We start from the raw sequence: 22,401 nt of genomic DNA on the forward strand, positions 1-22,401 counted from the left end.
CGGAACAATGCACTGTTTTCTATTGTGTAAGAAGTTTTCGAGCCACTTGCCTATCTGGGAACTTATTCCATACACTCAGACCTTTGTTACCAGTCTGTGTTGGGCACTGTGTCACACTTACTGGAAATCTAGGAATATGGAATCTGACTCTTGCTTTTCATCTATTGCTCACAGGATGATGTGTGAGGAAAGGGCAAGCTGAGTTTCGCACTTTCACTGCTTTCTAAATCTGTGCTGATTTGAGGACAGAAGCTTTACTGCCAAAAGGAAATGTATTACATTTAAACTTAGACTATGCTCAAGCATTCTACAGGAAGCTGATGTTAAGGATATTGGTCTGTATTTTGCTGATGCATTCTTTTAACCTACTTGTAACAGGAGTCATCTGTGCTTTTTTCCAGTTGCGTAGAACTTCGCATTGTGCAAGAAATTCATGAAGCAAGGGACCAGTGTCGGAGATTACACTCTGTAAAGCCGAATTGGGATTCCATCCAGACCTTGTCACTTTTTCTTTATTTTCAACACTTTTCTGTTGCTTCTAAACACTAGGGATCCCTATTTCTATGCCTTCCATATGGGAGTCTGTGCAATCCATAATACAAGTACTCAACACATGCAGTACCCATCGAGAGTGTGATTTATAGCCAGGTTAAACTTTGCTCATAACTCCTCTACATCCATCGTATTGGAACTAAATGATTTCTGTTAAGTGGCTGATTAAGATGAGAGTAGATGCTGCATACATGTCTGCAACAGAGGAAAAAAAACCTAATACGTGAGACAGTGGTAAGTACTGTCTGCGATGTAATTCAGTGATTTACAGTGTGTGAATGTTGACATAGATGTATGGTGCCCAAGAAACTGCATAAACGAGGAACAACCCTGTAAACAATAGCAGCACTAGAGTGACTGAAGCAGCCAGTCACACTTGAAATTTGAGGATTGGGGCTCAAAACACAAATCAGCTTAAGATAACCTGACAAGGATTATAGTGAGCACAAGGATTATAGTGAGCAGTGTGGTGAGCAGCAATACCGCAAGCTTAATTTGAAATAAGACTCAGCAGGCTTGTTTAATCATTGCTGGGCTGTGTCGCCAATGTGAGTAGTGAGTTAGCAGCATAAACTACCTGTAGTCAGCCTTAAGTAGGAAAAAGTTGGTTGATACTGGCAAAATAGACCACAACTTGCTTTACACACTTGATCAGGAGCTTTGATCATAACAGCCTGAAAGAATTTGACTTAAAGAGATAAATAATTTAAACTTTGTTTCAATGAAAGGGGGAGTGAAATAAATTTTTAAAAATTGAAAACAAAATGTTTGAATGGAATAGGTTGAGGATTGAGTGTTAGTTTGTAGTAAATTGATGGCAGGGTGTGAACTTAGTATTTGAGGTAACTGTGATTCAAGTCTCACTGCAGACATTCCAATAAAGTTACTCAGTGTATTTTTGAAAAAAGCATTTTAAATAAAAACTCTAATGGCCCTCTGTACAACAGCATGTCTCAGTGCTTCTTAGCTCATTCCTTTCGAATTTACAGGATGTAATTACACAAGTATGACAGGCTTTTAGAGTGAGGTCCCTCTATCTGTGCTGTGGTGCTTTTGTTAGCTCTAAAGGGGATAGTGTAATAAGTCTTACAATCAAGACTTGAGAAGCGAAAAGTGAAAAGTCTAACTTTGCTCTCATTACGCAAATGCTAAGAAACAAAAAAGCGGGTACGGATAAGAACTTGTGAATGTTGGGATTAACTGCTCGTCTATATTCTTTAGAGAAACTGTTATCAAAGAAAGACTTCTTGGCACAGTGAAGTAATGTATTTCACCTAGCAGTGAATGTTGGTCATAATAAAATGTATTTATGCCACTAAATAGTGATTGCAATGTATTAGTTGTCAGTGTTCTTGAAGTATTTAATTAGTTGATTAAAAATATGGTACTTATTCTTCAGTTCAGAATGCTCACAGCAGTTCACAATTTGTCTTCTTTCCCAGCAAGCAGTGGTTGTTGTGTTGCATATGGTGAGAGGTGACTCATCTTATAAGACAAGCTTCTTTTCTTTCCTACTACTCTTGGCCCATAATTTCTCTTGAATGACTTTAATCTAGCTAAAAATTAAAATGGAAGTCATTCTTAAGTATTCCCTTTCTCTTCTCAAAACTTGACTATTAGACTTAGCACAGTATCCCATTTAGAGCTAAGCTAACCATCACAGCATAAATTGAGTGATCTCACTCTAAAAAACAATCATACCTGTGTAATTACACACTGTAAGTACCAAAGAATTTCAGAAAGTACAGCCAGATTTTTTTTTTTTTTTTTTTTTTGAGAGAGAGAATCTCATTTTTGGAGTCATTTAATCAGAAATTAAGTTTACAATGGTATATAGACATTCATTAGAAAATCTTTTAATTTTGATTCTTATAATTCTTGCATGCTTTTCAGGTATTATAATCTACTTGTATGAAAAAAGGGGTGGTAATAATATAATAATATAATGAAATTAAAAAAAGTGTGATGTATTAGGAAATGAACACAGTATCTGGAAAAGGATAGATTGCTGCTCAGCATAAAGATGACCCATTGAGTTGCAGACACACATAATGAAAAGGCTATTACATATTACAACATTTGTCCAAAACCTTCTTCAGCAAAGAGCGCGCACACACACACACACACACACACACACACACACACACACACACACACAAAACTGCTACCACTGGCAGCTTCGACTAGAGTGCTTTGGCCAAAAGCTATAATGTTTAACAGTCTTTTCATTGTGCCTGCCCGCATCTCGTGGTCATGCGGTAGCGTTCTCGCTTCCCACGCCCGGGTTCCCGGGTTCGATTCCCGGCGGGGTCAGGGATTTTCTCTGCCTCGTGATGGCTGGGTGTTTGTGCTGTCCTTAGGTTAGTTAGGTTTAAGTAGTTCTAAGTTCTAGGGGACTGATGACCGTAGCAGTTAAGTCCCATAGTGCTCAGAGCCATTTGAACCATTTTGAACCATTGTGCCTGTTTGCGACTCAGTGGGTCATCTTTATGGTGAATAGCAGTCTATCCTTTTCCTAATATGATGATATTCAGACCTGGAGTTCCCATTGTTTGAACTTTTCCTAATGATGATATTCAGACCTGGAGTTTCCATTGTTTGAACTACAGTATTTTGTATTCTCTGCCAGTGAATCTCCAAGTACATTAATACTGCTTGAGTCTCCTCTTCCTCCCTCACCCAGTGTAAAACATGTGAATTCATGGATCAAGATACCTATTTCCCCATATAGTTTTCCGAAACAAGAAATTGTTTTTACATGCAAGTATCTTTTAATACTAAAGAAATACAATGTGATATGCACGTGGTTGAAATGTGTAGTAGAGGAGTATATGTTTTCATATTTGCATTTCTAATTATAGTGTGATCTTGCCTTTTGAAATACTAATAACTGAAACATCAAATACATGATTCTGATTTTCAGATATGTTGAGACTGTGTTCAGCAGTCAGGCTTGCATCAATAGTTCTTTTCTCTTACAAGATGATGGTCACTACTGCTGTACTTCAAGGCACCATGGTGTTGACTTGACAGTTGCTGAGAGATTCTTCACTTTATTAAGTAAAATTGAAAATCAGTCAATAAAAAGACTAGTGAGTAATTTTTTGTTTACTTATCATGTATCTGTTCACACCTCTTAACCTATAATCAATTGCATTAGAGATACCTGGCTAATAGAATATAACACAACACACCATTTTGCTATGGAGTCACTGTTTTCTTAAGGCATAAGAAGCAGTTAGGAGCCATCCAGATTCATGGTCATTAAACTGCTGCTCACGACTCTGTGCTTCGAGCCAAGTCTAAAGTACACACATCCAGCTTGAGGGGTACCAGGGGGTGCTTAGAGGGAGTGAGGTCAGGTGACCGTGGGGACTGGGGTACCTTTGTTAGAGTATGGACACAATTTGGGACCAGTGGATCTTATTGAAGCTACTGGTTACCTGCAAATGCCGTAAGTGAACAAATGGTGGCATGTTAATAGACAGTTTGTGTCATTCACTGAAGAAAGACGATGTTAGGTGTACCAAGGGTTCCATTCTATCCTGTATTAACAGCTCCAACATGAGGATTCCTTGGCCAGCTGCTTGAATGGTGACCTGTAGTAAGTGTGATGGATCATGTAATGTGGTTTTGACCAGTTCATACTGTATCCATCTGTGTGTACATACATGTGCCATGCCTTAGCAGCCTTGGTGACCATTGCCAATGTTTCTAGCATCCATGCGGGTGTTCTTGAGCTGTTGATAATTTCATATGTCCTGTGATGGAGTGAGCAGAGGAACATATATGTGGTGATGGCTTCTGCCTTGCATAATCAATAGCTGATTGTCAATGATAGTTACTCATCAGTTGTTTTTGCCCAGCATTGAATTAGCAAGTGCTCTGTTTTCTGTGATTTGCTTTTCTGCTTTTACAGACTTCAATAGTTTATGATGACCCGTGTCATCAACACATTGTTGCCCACAGTAGTTGATTCTAGTGACAAAGGTTTTCCATGAATTAAGCTACTCATAGCACATTGTTAAAATGAAGAGCCAACTGTCTACACAACGTTGAAGATGGAATGTCTCATCATTTGAGCTCCCATGTTCTGTCTGTAATACTCCATTTGCTGTGAAGATAGCACTTTTTTCCCAATACAGCTAGTATCTCCAATTGCTCATGAGTGAATGTCTTTACCTGTGAAATTAGTGATTGTGAAGCATGCTTAGTATATCATAATTTTTATGTAAATATATGTTTTCTCATACATTTACTTATTAGGCATTCCACACCACATTAAATGTGGAAGTCAGTGATCTGTTTTATTATTTAATGAATAAAAGAGTTTAGATTACTTTTATCAACTGTTATTACCAGTTTTGGTCAAATTAGACAATTTTCAGATTTAACACTAAAGTGTCAGGTGGTGCATGCAATAAAAATTTTATTACAGCATTGCTTGCAGTAAAACTAAGAACAACATGGAGTATTTTGCTTAACTTTTAATCTATGGAGGTAAGGAAGAGAACTAAGAAGAAAGGCAGACAACAGAAATGTGTAGGGAAAAGTTAGGATGAAAAATGTTAGAAAGGAAAGAAATAAAAGTTTAACCCTGCTTCCCCCCCCCCCCCCCCCCCCCCCCCATTTTTTAAAAATGAAGCTTTTCTACTATATTCTTCTTCAGAGCCAAGTAATATGGAAAATGTGTACGTAGCCTTAGTATGTGAGTGCAACATGTGCCCAGGTAGGTAGAGTCCTAAACAGGCAAGGAATCAGACCAGTCTTCCAGTCATCCAGAAAAATTAGAGAAATATTGTGACCTGTTAAAGATAATCCCTGCCTGAGAGTGCTGGAAATTCATAACATCCCTTGTGAGTGTGGCAAAATTTACGTGGGCCAGTCTATATGGATGGTTGCCGATCATTGCATCGAGTGTCAATGCCACCTTAAATACAGGCACTTTCATAAAACAACGGTGGCAGAATGCAGCTTATTAAATAAGCACAAGATCTCGTTTGAACAGAACAAGAATACTGGCCTATGCTTCGAACTATTGGGACTTTGTGATCAGAGAAGCTGTTGAAATCTGACTATGTGAAAACAAGCTATGCATGGAAGCAGTGCATGGAACTGTGCTCTTGACAAGGAAAAAACACAGAGGAGTACTTTCACCACCTGATGCGATGGAAAGTGCTGCAAGCAATGCCAGATAGGAGCGTAAAGCGAACTACTTCTGTACATGCCTTCATGATGTAGTCCAACCAATTGGATGCCATTCAGTGGCTATGGAAGACAGAACTTTGCCAGTCATGACAGTCAGTTTTAGTTCCTGGTGAAGATGATGGTGGATATCATCGAAACCTTGGAATTTTATCTGAGTTTGACATCACAAATGAACTAAGAAATTTTTATGCAAAGATTTAACTAGTGGTTTGCAGTGAAGATTCTCAAATCCTGATCTGGATTTCATCTGATAGCCAATGTGCATCAGCACTGACCTCGAATGCAGACTTACAGGAACAGTTCCGTGAAGTGGTGCAAGGAGTGCACGCTGGGGACTGACTGTCTATTCTAGACGATTCCAATGCCCTTATCAGATGTGATTCTGCTGCTTGGGCATACATTGGTTGGGCAAGGAGAATGAAATGGTTTACGCCTCCTTGAATTTTGTATCAAGTGTGTGTCACCAACACATACTTTAAAGGTAAGATAAGGCACAAGGTTTTCTGAATACATCTTTACTTCAGACACTGGCATCAATGAGGTGTTACTTTAGGAAGAGGAAGGTTCTCAGTCATTTTATCCTCGTGCGCTTCTTCCACAGTCCTGTCTGCGACACTGATTATATACTAGTAGTGACAAAAGTGAGGCTTGCGCCCAGAATGATTCATTCTGATAAAACACCAAGCAGAAACAAATCAGTCTTTGTAAAACTAAGGAGCTTGCGGCAGTAGAAATATTTGGTGATAGAGTCCAGAAAGAATTGACACCTGGGCTGTAAGTGCAATCATTGCTGTATACTGGTAGCCCTCCTGGCTGCTGATGTACAAGTGCACCGTGTGCTGCAGAGTGGCCATGATGACATGGTGTGAGTAAACTTGGAGGGGGAAGTGCTTGCTGGAGGGGAATGGCATGCAGGCCACACTTTACCAGGCCTGGTTTAGAGTATCATATATCCCCCCCCATGAACCATGGACCTTGCCGTTGGTGGGGAGGCTTGCGTGCCTCAGCGATACAGATGGCCGTACCGTAGGTGCAACCACAACGGAGGGGTATCTGTTGAGAGGCCAGACAAACATGTGGTTCCTGAAGAGGGGCAGCAGCCTTTTCAGTAGTTGCAGGGGCAACAGTCTGGATGATTGACTGATCTGGCCTTGTAACATTAACAAAAACGGCCTTGCTGTGCTGGTACTGCGAACGGCTGAAAGCAAGGGGAAACTACAGCCGTAATTTTTCCCGAGGACATGCAGCTCTACTGTATGATTAAATGATGATGGCGTCCTCTTGGGTAAAATATTCCGGAGGTAAAATAGTCCCCCATTCGGATCTCCGGGCGGGGACTACTCAAGAGGACGTCGTTATCAGGAGAAAGAAAACTGGCGTTCTACGGATCGGAGCGTGGAATGTCAGATCCCTTAATCGGGCAGGTAGGTTAGAAAATTTAAAAAGGGAGATGGATAGGTTAAAGTTAGATATAGTGGGAATTAGTGAAGTTCGGTGGCAGGAGGAACAAGACTTTTGGTCAGGTGATTACAGGGTTATAAATACAAAATCAAATAGGGGTAATGCAGGAGTAGGTTTAATAATGAATAAAAAAATAGGAGTGCGGGTTAGCTACTACAAACAGCATAGTGAACGCATTATTGTGGCCAAGATAGACACAAAGCCCATGCCTACTACAGTAGTACAAGTTTATATGCCCACTAGCTCTGCAGATGATGAAGAAATAGATGAAATGTATGATGAGATAAAAGAAATTATTCAGGTAGAGAAGGGAGACGAAAATTTAATAGTGATGGGTGACTGGAATTCGTCAGTAGGAAAAGGGAGAGAAGGAAACATAGTAGGTGAATATGGATTGGGGGGAAGGAATGAAAGAGGAAGCCGCCTTGTAGAATTTTGCACAGAGCATAACTTAATCATAGCTAACACTTGGTTCAAGAATCGTGAAAGAAGGCTGTATACATGGAAGAAGCCTGGAGATACTGACAGGTTTCAGATAGATTATATAATGGTAAGACAGAGATTTAGGAACCAGGTTTTAAATTGTAAGACATTTCCTGGGGCAGATGTAGATTCTGACCACAATCTATTGGTTATGAACTGCAGATTGAAACTGAAGAAACTGCAAAAAGGTGGGAATTTAAGGAGATGGGACTTGGATAAACTGAAAGAACCAGAGGTTGTAGAGAGTTTCAGGGAGAGCATTAGGGAACAATTGACAGGAATGGGGGAAAGAAATACAGTAGAAGAAGAATGGGTAGCTCTGAGGGATGGAGTGGTGAAGGCAGCAGACGATCAAGTAGGTAAAAAGACGCGGGCTAATAGAAATCCTTGGGTAACAGAAGAAATATTGAATTTAATTGATGAAAGGAGAAAATATAAAAATGCAGTAAATGAAGTAGGCAAAAAGGAATACAAACGTCTCAAAAATGAAATCGACAGGAAATGCAAAATGGCTAAGCAGGGATGGCTAGAGGACAAATGTAAGGATGTAGAGGCTTGTCTCACTAGGGGTAAGATAGATACTGCCTACAGGAAAATTAAAGAGACCTTTGGAGAGAAGTGAACCACTTATATGAATATCAAGAGCTCAGATGGCAACCCAGTTCTAAGCAAAGAAGGGAAAGCAGAAAGGTGGAAGGAGTATATAGAGGGTTTATACAAGGGCGATGTACTTGAGGACAATATTATGGAAATGGAAGAGGATGTAGATGAAGATGAAATGGGAGATAAGATACTGCGTGAAGAGTTTGACAGAGCACTGAAAGACCTGAGTCAAAACAAGGCCCCGGGAGTAGACAACATTCCATTAGAACTACTGATGGCCTCAGGAGAGCCAGTCATGACAAAACTCTACCATCTGGTGAGCACGATGTATGAGACAGGCGAAATACCCTCAGACTTTAAGAAGAATATAATAATTCCAATCCCAAAGAAAGCAGGTGTTGACAGATGTGAAAGTTACCGAACTATCAGTTTAATAAGTCACAGTTGCAAAATACTAATGCGAATTCTTTACAGACGAATGGAAAAACTGGTAGAAGCCGACCTCGGGGAAGATCAGTTTGGATTCCGTAGAAATGTTGGAACACGTGAGGCAATACTGACCTTACGACTTATCTTGGAAGAAAGATTAAGAAAAGGCAAACCTACGTTTCTAGCATTTGTAGACTTAGAGAAGGCTTTTGACAATGTTGACTGGAATACTCTCTTTCAAATTCTGAAGGTGGCAGGGGTAAAATACAGGGAGCGAAAGGCTATTTACAATTTGTACAGAAACCAGATGGCAGTTATAAGAGTCGAGGGGCATGAAAGGGAAGCAGTGGTTGGGAAAGGAGTGAGACAGGGTTGTAGCCTCTCCCCGATGTTATTCAATCTGTACATTGAGCAAGCAGTAAAGGAAACAAAAGAAAAATTCGGAGTAGGTATTAAAATTCATGGAGAAGAAGTAAAAACTTTGAGGTTCGCCGATGACATTGTAATTCTGTCAGAGACAGCAAAGGACTTGCAAGAGCAGTTGAACGGAATGGACAGTGTCTTGAAAGGAGGATATAAGATGAACATCAACGAAAGCAAAACGAGGGTAATGGAATGTAGTCAAATTAAGTCGGGTGATGCTGAGGGAATTAGATTAGGAAATGAGACACTTAAAGTAGTAAAGGAGTTTTGCTATTTAGGGAGTAAAATAACCGATGATGGTCGAAGTAGAGAGGATATAAAATGTAGACTGGCAATGGCAAGGAAAGCGTTTCTCAAGAAGAGAAATTTGTTAACATCGAATATAGATTTAGGTGTCAGGAACTAGTTTCTGAAAGTATTTGTATGGAGTGTAGCCATGTATGGAAGTGAGACATGGACGATAACTAGTTTGGACAAGAAGAGAATAGAAGCTTTCGAAATGTGGTGCTACAGAAGAATGCTGAAGATAAGGTGGGTAGATCACGTAACTAATGAGGAAGTATTGAATAGGATTGGGGAGAAGAGAAGTTTGTGGCAGAACTTGACTAGAAGAAGGGATCGGTTGGTAGGACATGTTCTGAGGCATCGAGGGATCACAAATTTAGCATTGGAGGGCAGCGTGGAGGGTAAAAATCGTAGAGGGAGACCAAGAGATCAATACACTAAGCAGATTCAGAAGGATGTAGGTTGCAGTAGGTACTGGGAGATGAAGAAGCTTGCACAGGATAGAGTAGCATGGAGAGCTGCATCAAACCAGTCTCAGGACTGAAGACCACAACAACAACAACCTGTAGACAAGGAACTTTGTCACCTGGTGATCTCAAAGAGCTCAATGGCTCAGCTAGAGCTGTGGAACATATATGGCTTTCGAAGTTGGAAGAGCTTCGTCACCTTATTTCCAGATCTAGTTGTGTAAAGTAATTATTATGTCAATCTCCACTTGAGAAACAATATACTCAAACTGCTGTCACTAGACCAAAATCAATTTTCTTCACCAACACTTACCAATGTACTGAAATATGCCTAATATGTATCAGGGTATTTAGAGGATCATCCAATTTGAAATTGTGCTTAATTTGGGTTGTACATTGTATATATTACACTACTGGCCATTAAAATTGCTACACCATGAAGATGACATGCTACAGACGCGAAATTTAACCAACAGGAAGAAGATAATGTGATATGCAAATGATTAGCTTTTCAGAGCATTCGCACAAGGTTGGCGCCGGTGGTGACACCTACAACGTGCTGACAGGAGGAAAGTTTCCAACCGATTTCTCGTACACAAACGGCAGTTGACCGGCGTTGCCTGGTGAAACGTTGTTGTGATGCCTCGTGTAAGGAGGAGAAATGAGTACCATCACATTTACAACTTTGATAAAGGTCAGATTGTAGCCTATCGCGATTGCGGTTTATCATATCGTGACATTGCTGCTCACGTTGGTCGAGATCCAATGACTGTTAGCAGAATATGGAATCGGTGGGTTCAGGAGGGTAATACGGAACGCCATGCTGGATCCCAATGGCCTCATATCACTAGCAGTCGAGATGACAGGTATCTTATCCGCACGGCTGTAATGGATCATGCAGCCACGTCTCGATCCCTGAGTCAACAGATGGGGTCATTTGCAAGACAACAACCATCTGCACGAACAGTTCAATGATGTTTGATGCAGCATGGACTATCAGCTGGGAAACCATGGCTGCGGTTACCCTTGATGCTGCATCACAGACAGGAGCGCCTGCGATGGTGTACTCAACGATGAACCTGGGTGCACGAATGGCAAAACGTCATTTTTTCGGATGAATCCAGGTTCTGTTTACAGCATCATGATGGTCACATCCGTGTTTGGTGACATCGCGGTGAATGCAAATTTGGAGCATGTATTCGTCAGCGCCATACTGGTGTATCACCTGGCGTGATGGTATGGGGTGCCATTGTTTACACGTCTCGGTCACCTCTTGTTTGCATTGACAGCACTTTGAACAGAGGACATTGCATTTCAGATGTGTTATGACCAGTGGCTCTACCCTCCATTTGATACCTGTGAAACCCTACATTTCAGCAGGATAATGTTCGACCGCATATTGCAGGTCCTGTACGGGCCTTTCTGGATACAGAAAATGTTCGACTGCTGCCCTGGCCAGCACATTCTCCAGATCTCTTACCAATTGAAAATGTCTGGTCAATGGTGGCCGAGCAACTGGCTCGTCACAATACGCCAGTCACTACTCTTGATGAACTGTGGTATCATGTTGAAGCTGCATGGGCAGCTGTACCTGTACACGCCATCAAAGCTCTGTTTGACTCAATGCCCAGGTGTTTCAGGGCCGTTATTACGGCCAGAGGTGGTTGTTCTGGGTACTGATTTCTCAGGATCTATGCACCCAAATTGCGTGAAAATGTAATCACATGTCAGTTCTAGTATAATGTATTTGTCCAATGAATACCTGTTTATCATCTGCATTTCTTCTTGGTGTAGCAATTATAATGGCCAGTACTGTATATGAAGAAATTTCATTCATTTTATGAGCATGTTATAAAAAAGTTATGTTTTAAGCTTTTTATTACAGAATGTCATTATTGTAATGCTTTTCTATCATAATAATGTGTTACCTTTTATTTTAATCTAACAAAATACACGTATGTGACATGGTAAACTAAAAAACAATAAAATTGTAAACTGTAATTACAATTTAAAACAAAAACCAATCATAAGTAAAATGAATAATTAGATTAATAATGAATGGTTAGATATTTTAATTAGTTATTTGAAACTACTCCAATAGCACTTTGCATACAGCTTAGTTTCCAAAAATGTTACTTCAGAAATCAGGTATATTGCACATGGATGTATGGGGCTTGAAAGCTTCTTTAATTAATCTTATAACAAAGGTTTTCATTTTTCAAAATTCATTAATGATGGTGGGTGTTCTGAAAATTTTCAGATTAATACAAAAGTTGACTATACAGTTTTCAAGAATGTTAATTACACATCAAATGTGAAGTGAAAAACATTTTTTATGTATGATCATTATGGAGATATTCTCTCTAAATGTAATATGCCAAATTACCTTTCGGGGTGTGTTTTTCTCCTTAAAAGTAGGCTGGCACACGAACTAAAAGAAGTACTTATTGCATTTTTTTGCTCCCTCTTCACACCTGCCAAGTATCACTAATAAGATTGTTTTACACTTGGGAATGTTCCCTTGTAAGTGAAGAAGGCAATTGTTCAGCGCATCATCCATGACTGCATTAACACATACTGGCAGAAACTTTGTTCAAGTATACAGTAGTGTGTTAGTGTTGGGAAAATTGATGGAGTGTTTTCAGGTATCAAAAGGGCCCTGAACACACCCCTACGAAGACAGCCACCACTTAAAGAGGTGGCTGGAATAGTCATCAGAATTGTAACCGATAACTATAAAAATGGGTGGAACATACTCCAGCCCGTGCTAACATCTGGCCCACATCAGCCCAAAAGCAATAGGTGAAATTACTCGATCGACAACTTACCATGAATTGGAGGCCATTCCTACTAAGCAGCAGCTTCAGAGAACTGTTTAAATGCAGGAAATTTCCTGTAAGACAACATTCACACAAAATTTGTCAAATTGACACTGCTGCTCCCAGTGCTCCACAACCTTTTATTGAAATGTTGGACTGAGGGCACTGTCCCAACATACACTCTGTACAAAGGTACAGATGACTGCAGTGATCGCAATTGCTGCTTCAGAATTTCAAGGTTGAATATCACTGGAAAAGAGTCTTGCCAAGTATTTGTACTCTGAGTCTCAGTGTGGGTTTCAATTAAGGAAAATGCTACAAGCAGAAAACCGACCCCATTATTCATTGCTTTCATCTGCTAAAATAAGGCATTTGGCACAGTCAGCAGGTAGGAGCTGTATACTTTACTAGTAATGATAGGGTGCCCTCCAAAACTTCTGACGATACAAACTTTTCACAGTGATATGGAAGGTGCTGTGATATTTGGAGGAGTCACATTAGATTCTTTTGTTATGCAAAGAGGATTTTGTCAAGGTTGTGTACTGCCCCCCCCCCCCCCCCTCACTCCATGGAACAGCCTTCTCATTACTTCTCAATGTTGCTTTCTGTGAAACAGAACTAGGCATCCAGCTACAATCACAGCTGATCGCAAACAACTTTCTTACTACTCAGAGCTAGGCACTATAGTGAGGAATTATTTGTAAGCAGCCTTGTATTCATTGTTGATGCAGCCTTCGTAGCTCTTACTCAAAGCTACCTTCAAAGGCTTATGGATAAATTTGCTTCTGTGTCTAAGCCCTTCCCTATGTCTGTGAATGTAAAGAAGACTGTTATTATGGCTCAATGGTACACAGGTATGCCTGACATAAGATTGGATGGCTTCTTGTTGAATGTAGTCAACAAATTCTGCTACTTTGGCTTGCTAGTGTCGGATCATCTCTCTAGATGACAAAATACTTGCGAGAAAGGGAAAAGTGGTGAATGCCTTTGTGAAGCTGTGCCCAAGAGTGTGGGAAAAATAAATGTTAGTATGTTTTATGTATGATCATTATGAACATATTCCCTCTAAATGTAGTATGTCAAATTACGTTTCGGGGTGCGTTTTTCTCCTTAAAAGTAGACTTGCGCACAAGTAAAAAAAAAAAAACACTACTTGCACTTTTCTTGCTCCCTCTACACACCTGCCAAGTATTATTAAGTGAAGAAGGCAATTGTACAGCCCATCATCCATGACAAGTAGTATTTCTAAAATGCTTGGTGACAGGATATGTGACAAGCCTGTCTATAAGAAGAAGGGAAATTCATCTTGCCCGCATAGAGATGCTCTGGAGCGTATCGGTTTCATTTTCCCACATGATATCTGCAAGCTCTTTTTATGCCTATCGTACCACAAGCCACATTTTTACGAACAGCTGGACAGCACTGCCATGGATAGTCTGCTTGGTCCATTGGTGACGAATTTCCTCATGAAGCATTTCGAAAGACTGGCATTATACTTGACATATTGTAAATCTAAGATGTGGTACTGATATGTTGACAGAGTTTTGTGTTGTGGAGTCATGGTGAGAAACAGATTGGTGACTTTTCAAGATGTCTGAACAGTCTTTACGCCGTCATAAAATTGATTGTGGAGGTAGAAGAGGACCAACAGTTACTCATTTTAGAAGTGCTGGTTATGGGGAATTGTCAGAACCTGGGACACAGTGTGTAAAGTACACACACATGGACTGATACCTGCACAAACTGCTGAATCCTCACCAGACCCAGAAAAGAGGAATGATTAGTACATTTGTGTCACTGACAAGACAAATATGTAAGCCACAGCACCTCGGACACAAAAGGCAATGCGTGATAAGCATTCTGATAAGCAGTGTTTACTCAGCCAGTTACAAACAATGTGTCAAGGAATGTAACACTTGGCGAAGTGAACCGTCAGAAGAAGAAATGGCAGATATGCCTTTCTGCCATATATCCCAAGGTAGTGGATAGAATCAGTCATAAGTTGTGCAAATATGGCCTTCTGCCACCGAGCAGTGTGTCAGCAGTGTGCAAGTAGCAGCATTACTGCGTTTACTAGGCAGTCTTGTATTTTAATAACCATTTAAATTTTGTGTCAAATTGTTTGTACTCTAGGTAGATTAGTTCAGACATTCTTTGCACAACAGTATTTAGCACGGATAGGGACAGCGACTGCTGTGTTCGGATGCGGGCTGAGTTGGCATCCCTTCGCTCCCAGCTTCAGGCAGTGTTGGCTTTGGTCACACAGCTTGAGGCTGTTGCCAATGGGCATCACTGTGGGGGTCTGGATGGGGGTTTGTCGGGGACGGCCAGCTCGTACGACACATCCCCCGATCGGACTATGGCTGTGGCTGCCCGGGATACTGCCCACATTGAGGCTGACCCCTCACCCATGGTAGAGTGGGATGTCGTCTTGAGGTGTGGCAGGGAGCGAAAGACATTCCGGAGGGCTGAACGGAAGGCCTCTCCAGTTTGTCTGACTAACTGGTTTCAGGCTCGGCCTCCGGCTGATACTGATCTTCGGCTGGACATGGCTGCTTGTCCTGTGTTCTAGAGGTTGCCCCTCAGTCTGCCAGATCCAGGCGATCGCAGAGGGTGGGCTTACTGGTAGTTGGGAGCTCCAACATCGGGTGCGTAATGGGGTCCCATAGGGATATGGCTGCAAGGGAGGGGAAGAAAACCAATGTCCACTTTGTGTGCATACCGGGGGGAGTCATTCCAGATGTGGAAAGGGTCCCTCCGGATGCCATGAAGGGTACAGGGTGCACCCATCTGCAGGTGGTCAGTCGTGTCGGCGCCAATGATGTGTGTCACTATGGATCCAGAGGAAATCCTCTCTGGCTTCTGATTTGGTGAAGACTGCCAGTCTCGCTAGTGGGATGAAAGCAGAGCTCACCATCTACAGCATCGTCGACAGGACTGACTGCAGACCTTTGGTACAGAGCTGAGTGGAGGGACTGAATCAGAGGCTGAGACGGTTCTTTGACCATTTGGGCTGCAGATTCCTCGACTTGCGCCATAGGGTGGTGGGGTTTCGGATTCCGCTGGATAGGTCGAGTCCCCTACACCCAGCAGGTAGCTACACGGGTAGCAGGGGTTGTGTGGCGTGGACTGGGCGGTTTTTTAGGTTATATGACCTTGGGCAAGTACAGAAAGGGCAACAGGCTCAAAGGGTGCGGGGCAAAGTCAGGACATGCGGGGACCAAGTAGCAATCAATATTGTTATTGTAAATTGTCGAAGCTGCGTTGGTAAAGTACCGGAACTTCAAGCGCTGTTAGAAAGCACTGAAGCTGAAATTGTTATAGGTACTGAAAGCTGGCTAAAGCCAGAGATAAATTCTGCCGAAATTTTTACAAAGGCACAGACGGTGTTTACAAAGGCACAGACGGTGTTTACAAAGGATAGATTGCATGCAACTGGTTGTTTCGTGTTTGTCGCTGTTAGTAGTAGTTTATCCTATAGTGAAATAGAAGTGGATAGTTCCTGTGAATTATTATGGGTGGAGGTTATACTCAACAACCGAGCTATGTTAATAATTGGCTCCTTTTACGGACCTCCCGACTCGGCAGCATTAGTGGCAGAACAACTGAGAGGAAATCTGGAATACATTTCACATAAATTTCCTCAGCATGTTACAGTCTTAGGTGGAGATTTCAATTTACCAGATATAGACTGGGACACTCAGATGTTTATGATGGGTGATAGGGACAGAGTATCAAGTGACATTATACTGAGTACACTATCCGAAAATTACCTCGAGCAATTAAATAGAGAACCGACTTGTGGAGATAACATCTTGGACCTATTGATACAAACAGACCCGAATTTTTCGACTCTGTAAGCGCAGAACAGGGAATCAGTGATCATAAGGCCGATGCAGCATCCCTGAATATGGAAGTAAATAGGAATATAAAAAAAGAGGGGAAGGTTTATCTGTTTAGCAAGAGTAATAGGAGGCAGATTTCAGACTACGTAACAGATCAAAATGAAAATTTCTCTTCCGACACTGACAATATTGAGTGTTTATGGAAAAAGTTCAAGGCAATCGTAAAATTCGTTTTAGACAGGTACGAGCCGAGAAAAACTGTGAGGGATGGGAAAAAACCCACCGTGGTTCAACAACAAAGTTAGGAAACTACAGCGAAAGCAAAGAGAGCTTCACTGCAAGTTTAAACGCAGCCAAAACCTCTCAGACAAACAGAAGCTAAACGATGTCAAAGGTAGCGTAAGGAGGGCTATTTGTGAAGTGCTCAGTGAATTCGAAAGTAAAATTTTATGTACCGACTTGACAGAAAATCCTAGGAAGTTCTGGTCTTACGTTAAATCAGTAAGTGGATCGAAACAGCATATCCAGACACTCTGGGATGATAATGGCATTGAAACAGAGGATGACACGCATAAAGTTGAAATACTAAACAACTTTTTCCAAAGCTGTTTCACAGAGGAAGACCGCACTGCAGTTCCTTCTCTAAATCCACGCAAAAAAGAAAAAATGGCTGACATCGAAATAAGTGTCCAAGGAATAGAAAACCAGTTGAAATCACTCAACAGAGGAAAGTCCACTGGACCTAATGGGATACCAATTCGATTCTACACAGAGTACGTGAAAGAACTTGTCCCGCTTATAACAGCCGTGTACCGCAAGTCTCCAGAGGAACGGAAGGTTCCAAATGATTGGAAAAGAGCACAGGTAGTTCCAGTTTTCAAGAAGGGTCATCAAGCAGATGCGCAAAACTATAGGCCTATATCTCTGACATTAATCTATTGGAGAATTGTAGAACATGTTTTTTGATCGCTTATGTCATTTCTGGAAACCCAGAATCTACTCTGTAGGAATCAACATGGATTCCGGAAACAACGATCGTGTGAGACCCAACTCGCTTTATTTGTTCATGAGACCCAGAAAATATTAGATACAGGCTCCCAGGTAGATGCCATTTTCCTTGACTTCTGGAAGGTGTTCGATACAGTTCTGCACTGTCGCCTGATCAACAAAGTAAGAGCCTACGGAATATCAGACCAGCTGTGTGGCTGGATTGAAGAGTTTTTAGCAAACAGAACACAGCATTTGTTCTCAATGGAGAGACGTCTTCATACGTTAAATTAACCTCTGGCATGCCACAGGGGAGTGTTGTGGGTCCATTGCTTTTCAAAATATATGTAAATGACCTAGTAGATAGTGTCGGAAGGTCCATGCGGCTTTTTGTGGATGATGCTGTAGTATACAGAGCAGTTGCAGCCTTAGAAAATTGCAGCGAAATGCAGGAAGATCTGCAGCGGATAGGTACTTGGTGCAGGGAGTGGTAACTGGCCCTTAACATAGACAAATGTAATGTATTGCGAATACATAGAAAGAAGGATCCTTTACTATATGATGATATGATAGTGGAACAAACACTGGTAGCAGTTATGTCTGTAAAATATCTGGGAGTATGCGTATGGAATGATTTTAAGTGGAATGATCATATAAAATTAATTGTTGGTAAGGCGGGTGCCAGGTTGAGATTCATTGGGAGAGTCCTTAGAAAATGTAGACCATCAACAAAGGAGGTGGCTTACAAAACACTCATTCGACCTACACGTGAGTATTGCTTATCAGTGTGGGATCCATACCAGGTTTGGTTGGCAGAGGAGATAGAGAAGATCTGAAGAAGAGCCGCGCATTTCGTCACAGGGTTATTTGGTAACCGTGATAGCGTTACGGAGATGTTTAGCAAACTCAAGTGGCAGACTCTGCTAAGGAGGTGCTGTGCATCGCAATGTAGCTTCCTGTCCAGGTTTTGAGAGGGTGTGTTTCTGGATGAGGTACTGAATATATTGTTTCCACCTACTTACACCTCCCAAGGAGATCATGAATGTAAAATTAGAGAGATTCGAGCGTGCACGGAGGCTTACCGGCAGTCGTTCTTCCCGCAAACCATACACGACTGGAACAGGAAAGGGAGGTAATGGCAGTGGTACACAAAGTGCCCTCTGCCACACACTGTTGGGTGGCTTGCAGAGTATAAATGTAGATGTAGGTGTAGAAAGACTATTTGCAAACCAACCAAGAAGAGTAAAGGGAATATCAGATTAGAAAAATGACAAAATGGACTCACTTGCAATGCTGAGAATATGCTCCATATCCTGTACCAGAGTAAAAGTCTGTGTGGGAATTAATGGACTCTGCAACAACACCTGGTTCATGAATAATGAACAGTGTTGTACATTGGGACATATGAGAATCAGCTGTGATGGTGCTCAAACGTTGTGGGATTGACCACATAATAAAATTCGTCAACATGGAAGTTCTCACTGTGGAGAAGAGCTACCATGCCTGCTCATTCAGAGAAGCCACTGAAATACACAAAGATGACAATGTCTCTAACAAGAAAGAGGAAAGCCTTAAGCACAGTCCTGCATTTCCGTGCCGCAGCAAACAACCATTGCAGATAGCAAAGGGTGAACCATAGCGGCAATAACAAGACATTGGCATGGAGGGCACAGCTTGAAAAACGTCAGTCATTTGTGCTGGTAAAACGTCAGAAAAATCATCAAACATTGGCGGAAGAACCTAAGACTGAATCCAATAGAAATTTGTCAAGTTGTCACAAAAGCCTTAGCAATTTTTACAAAGATAAATTTTCAATTTCTCATGTGGTTGTTTTCTGGATTTATGTGATACAAGCAACCTAGTTTGAATCCATAACTTCCTCTGTGCTCAACAGTCTTGCGTTGCCCAGGTATTGTTTTGTTAACATTACTTTGTTTTTTGAGATTATTAACTAGCAAAGATTTGTATTTACAGAAAATTCCTTTTGTTAAAATGACATAAGTTAACTGGGAGGAAATATTTAAACTGAAAGTGTAGCGGCTGTGAAAATGAACCCACTGCTTACTAGCTGGTCACATTAACATGAGGATTCTTTTTCTATTTCCTTTCATACAGCTCAGTTATTTCTTCTCTCTACTACACGCTTCCACACTACTTGGAATTTCATTTATAACCATAAAAGTTTTTTTTTTATTGAATCCTTTAGCTTTCCTAGCTTCTTTTTCTTGATTCAGTTTGGTTTGTTGCCCAATTTTTTACCTCATCATGCTGTCAACTTAGTCTCTAGTGATTCAACAGTGAGTGTTAATTGTTACTACTTGTTCATGTGTTACAGACACTCAGCTCCATTAGTGAACATTTACTTCCATCCTTGTCAAGCTCTCCACCTGATGTTGAAACCTTAAGACTGTATTTGGTGTTACCTTTTTACCACGAATTTGATAATCCAAAAAATTGTCAACGATTACATAGTCCATTTGGGCAGGCACTGCTAAAACTAAAAACAGAAGCAGGGAAAATTGTTGGTAAGTTAAACCTACATTTTCTGTGGTTTTCTTCTGTTTTCTCAAACATTTGTTTTTGTTATTTTCATCTTCTAATGAAGATTTTTGTATTTGAATCTCAATTTAATACTTTACAGAAATCAGGCTATCTAAAGAAATGGCAACAATAAAGAAGTAGTAGAACTTTATTGAACAAAACAGAACCATAGAATGGAAGGAAATAACTGGGAAGTGATTGTATATGAAGATTTTTTTGATATTGACTTCCTCTCTGACTACAAGATTTAGATAACGTACAATTACTGATGTTCAGCTTTGGTTTGTTCCCCATGGTAAATTACCAACAAAAATATAATTATATTATGTAACAGTTATCCAACTGTCTTACATGAAATAGACATGAACCCTATGCTTAATGATTTGCCTGACCACAGTAGTGTGAGCAATAGAAAAGCTTCATAAATCAGGTTTAGCTAAAAAGGGAGTAGTATAGTTCCACAGAATCATAGATTCTGACACAGTTTCACTATTTTGTGCGAATTTAAGGGACAAACAATGAGAAGATATGTACCAAGAAGAAACAGTAATTGTGAAGTTTAATTGTGCCTTAAAAGTATTCTTAAAATGTGAAGAACCTGTCCCTTGAAACAGGCCTGTGACAATTGCAGTCAAAGCCAAGATAGAGGCTGACTATGTCTTGGATCAAAATATCTTTTACCAAGAAGAGAGAGCCTTTTTAATGTAGATGGTTAGCTCTAATTAAGGACTAAAGTGGCACTACAGTCACTGTTGTAAAGTTCTCACCATTTTCTCAAGACTCATGTACTGTATGCAAAAATTCAGAATTTCAGAACAAAGTCAAAAATTTGGGCGATTACAAGGCATGAAATAAGTGAACTTGGTAAGGTAAATGGTGTTAAATTCCATGATGACTATAGCTCCAAGACAGGTGGTGCTAGACTCAAAACATTGGCTAATAAATTTACTGAATTCTTCCTAACAATTGGAGCAACCATGTAGATAAATAATTGAAATAAATAACTTTTACTATAACACATTTTTAAAATGGACTAAAAAGTATAAAATAATTTCTCATAGTCCCATGGAGATTCCTAACTCCGCACAGATAGTCTTGAAAATTTTGCTTGTAAATTTTTAATAGCTATGACAGTACTTGTAAAATTTAAAGTGATAAACATGTGGCTCGCATGCAGCAGATATCTGATGCTTGAATAGTTCACATGTGTTACTAACAATTTTATTGCACAGCAAATTATATGAACTGTTATGTGATTTTTCCAACAATAGCTACTCTCTACACTCCTTGCTATTATCTATTGCATGCGCCCCATGTTTTTCACTTCAAACTTTATAGACCTTGTCGCAGCTATTAAAAATTCACAAGCACAAATTTTCAGGTGTATCTGTATGGTGTTAGAAATCTCTATGGAACTAGGAGAAATTATTTTATTCTTCAGACATATTGCAACATCCACACATACCTTTGACATATAGTGATTAATGATGTCATCAAACATCCTCATTTTAACTGGAAATAATCATGGTTGTGCTTTGTGTCATGAAATAGAAAAGGCTCTTTTGGTGCTATTACATGCAAGGGGATAGAGAATAGTGCATTAAAAAGAGGTATTGGTAAAACTCATATTCCGTGTAGTTTTAAATGACATTTAAAACTTCAAGCTAATAACGTACCAGCCATTGAACTAACAAGCAATCACAATCAGTGTACAATTTGTTCACTTATAAAGAAAGGAGAGTGGTCTGAAATAGGATAAGTGATGTGTAAGCAAGTTTGTATCTGTTCATTAAGGGAAACTGCATGAAAGTCACTGAGAAGGCGAGGCCGTGACATTCAGATCATGGACTTACTTCGAACTTCGTACACTTTCAGTAGTCCATTAGGACAATATAACGTGCAAGTAGAAAGGTATGCTACCTTGACAACTTTGAGAAAATTTCAAGAGAAATTTTATGCTTTAGTGATGAACTGGTGTGTTGCAACCCTGAGCATGAGATGGCAGTGATCGATGATGAGACTTGTATTTGGTTGAACTGAATTTCCAGTGTTAAATGGCTATTTACTAATTTTAATTTTTACAACAAATAATATGTGACTTGTACTTCTATAAGCAATTTAAAAGCTTTATGAAACACCTTCAAACTTCCTTCTCAAGAAGATGCTTTTAAAATACATTCAATCATATGTCGCCAATTATAAGCACCAGTATTTACGAAAATGCCATGCTACGTGTGGTGTACATCCAAATTGTCAGAAGAAAGAGAAATTTTTCAAAATGTCAGTGGGCTTTGTTTT

General features: G+C 40.3%; 1 protein-coding gene across 4 annotated transcripts in view; it reads left to right on the forward strand.

Annotated features, from left to right (window-relative positions):
* The window catches only part of LOC126090967 (probable E3 ubiquitin-protein ligase HERC4), a 230,695-nt gene that overhangs the window by 78,251 nt on the left and 130,043 nt on the right, over nucleotides 1-22,401 (forward strand). For all 4 annotated transcript variants that reach the window (XM_049907026.1, XM_049907028.1, XM_049907027.1 and 1 more), the window contains exons 11-12: nucleotides 3,476-3,644; nucleotides 19,898-20,087. In XM_049907026.1, the coding sequence (XP_049762983.1) occupies nucleotides 3,476-3,644; nucleotides 19,898-20,087 (359 nt within the window). The remainder of the gene's footprint in view (nucleotides 1-3,475; nucleotides 3,645-19,897; nucleotides 20,088-22,401) is intronic.

Source organism: Schistocerca cancellata, chromosome 1 (assembly GCF_023864275.1).
Source record: "Schistocerca cancellata isolate TAMUIC-IGC-003103 chromosome 1, iqSchCanc2.1, whole genome shotgun sequence".
NCBI lineage: Eukaryota > Metazoa > Arthropoda > Insecta > Orthoptera > Acrididae > Schistocerca > Schistocerca cancellata.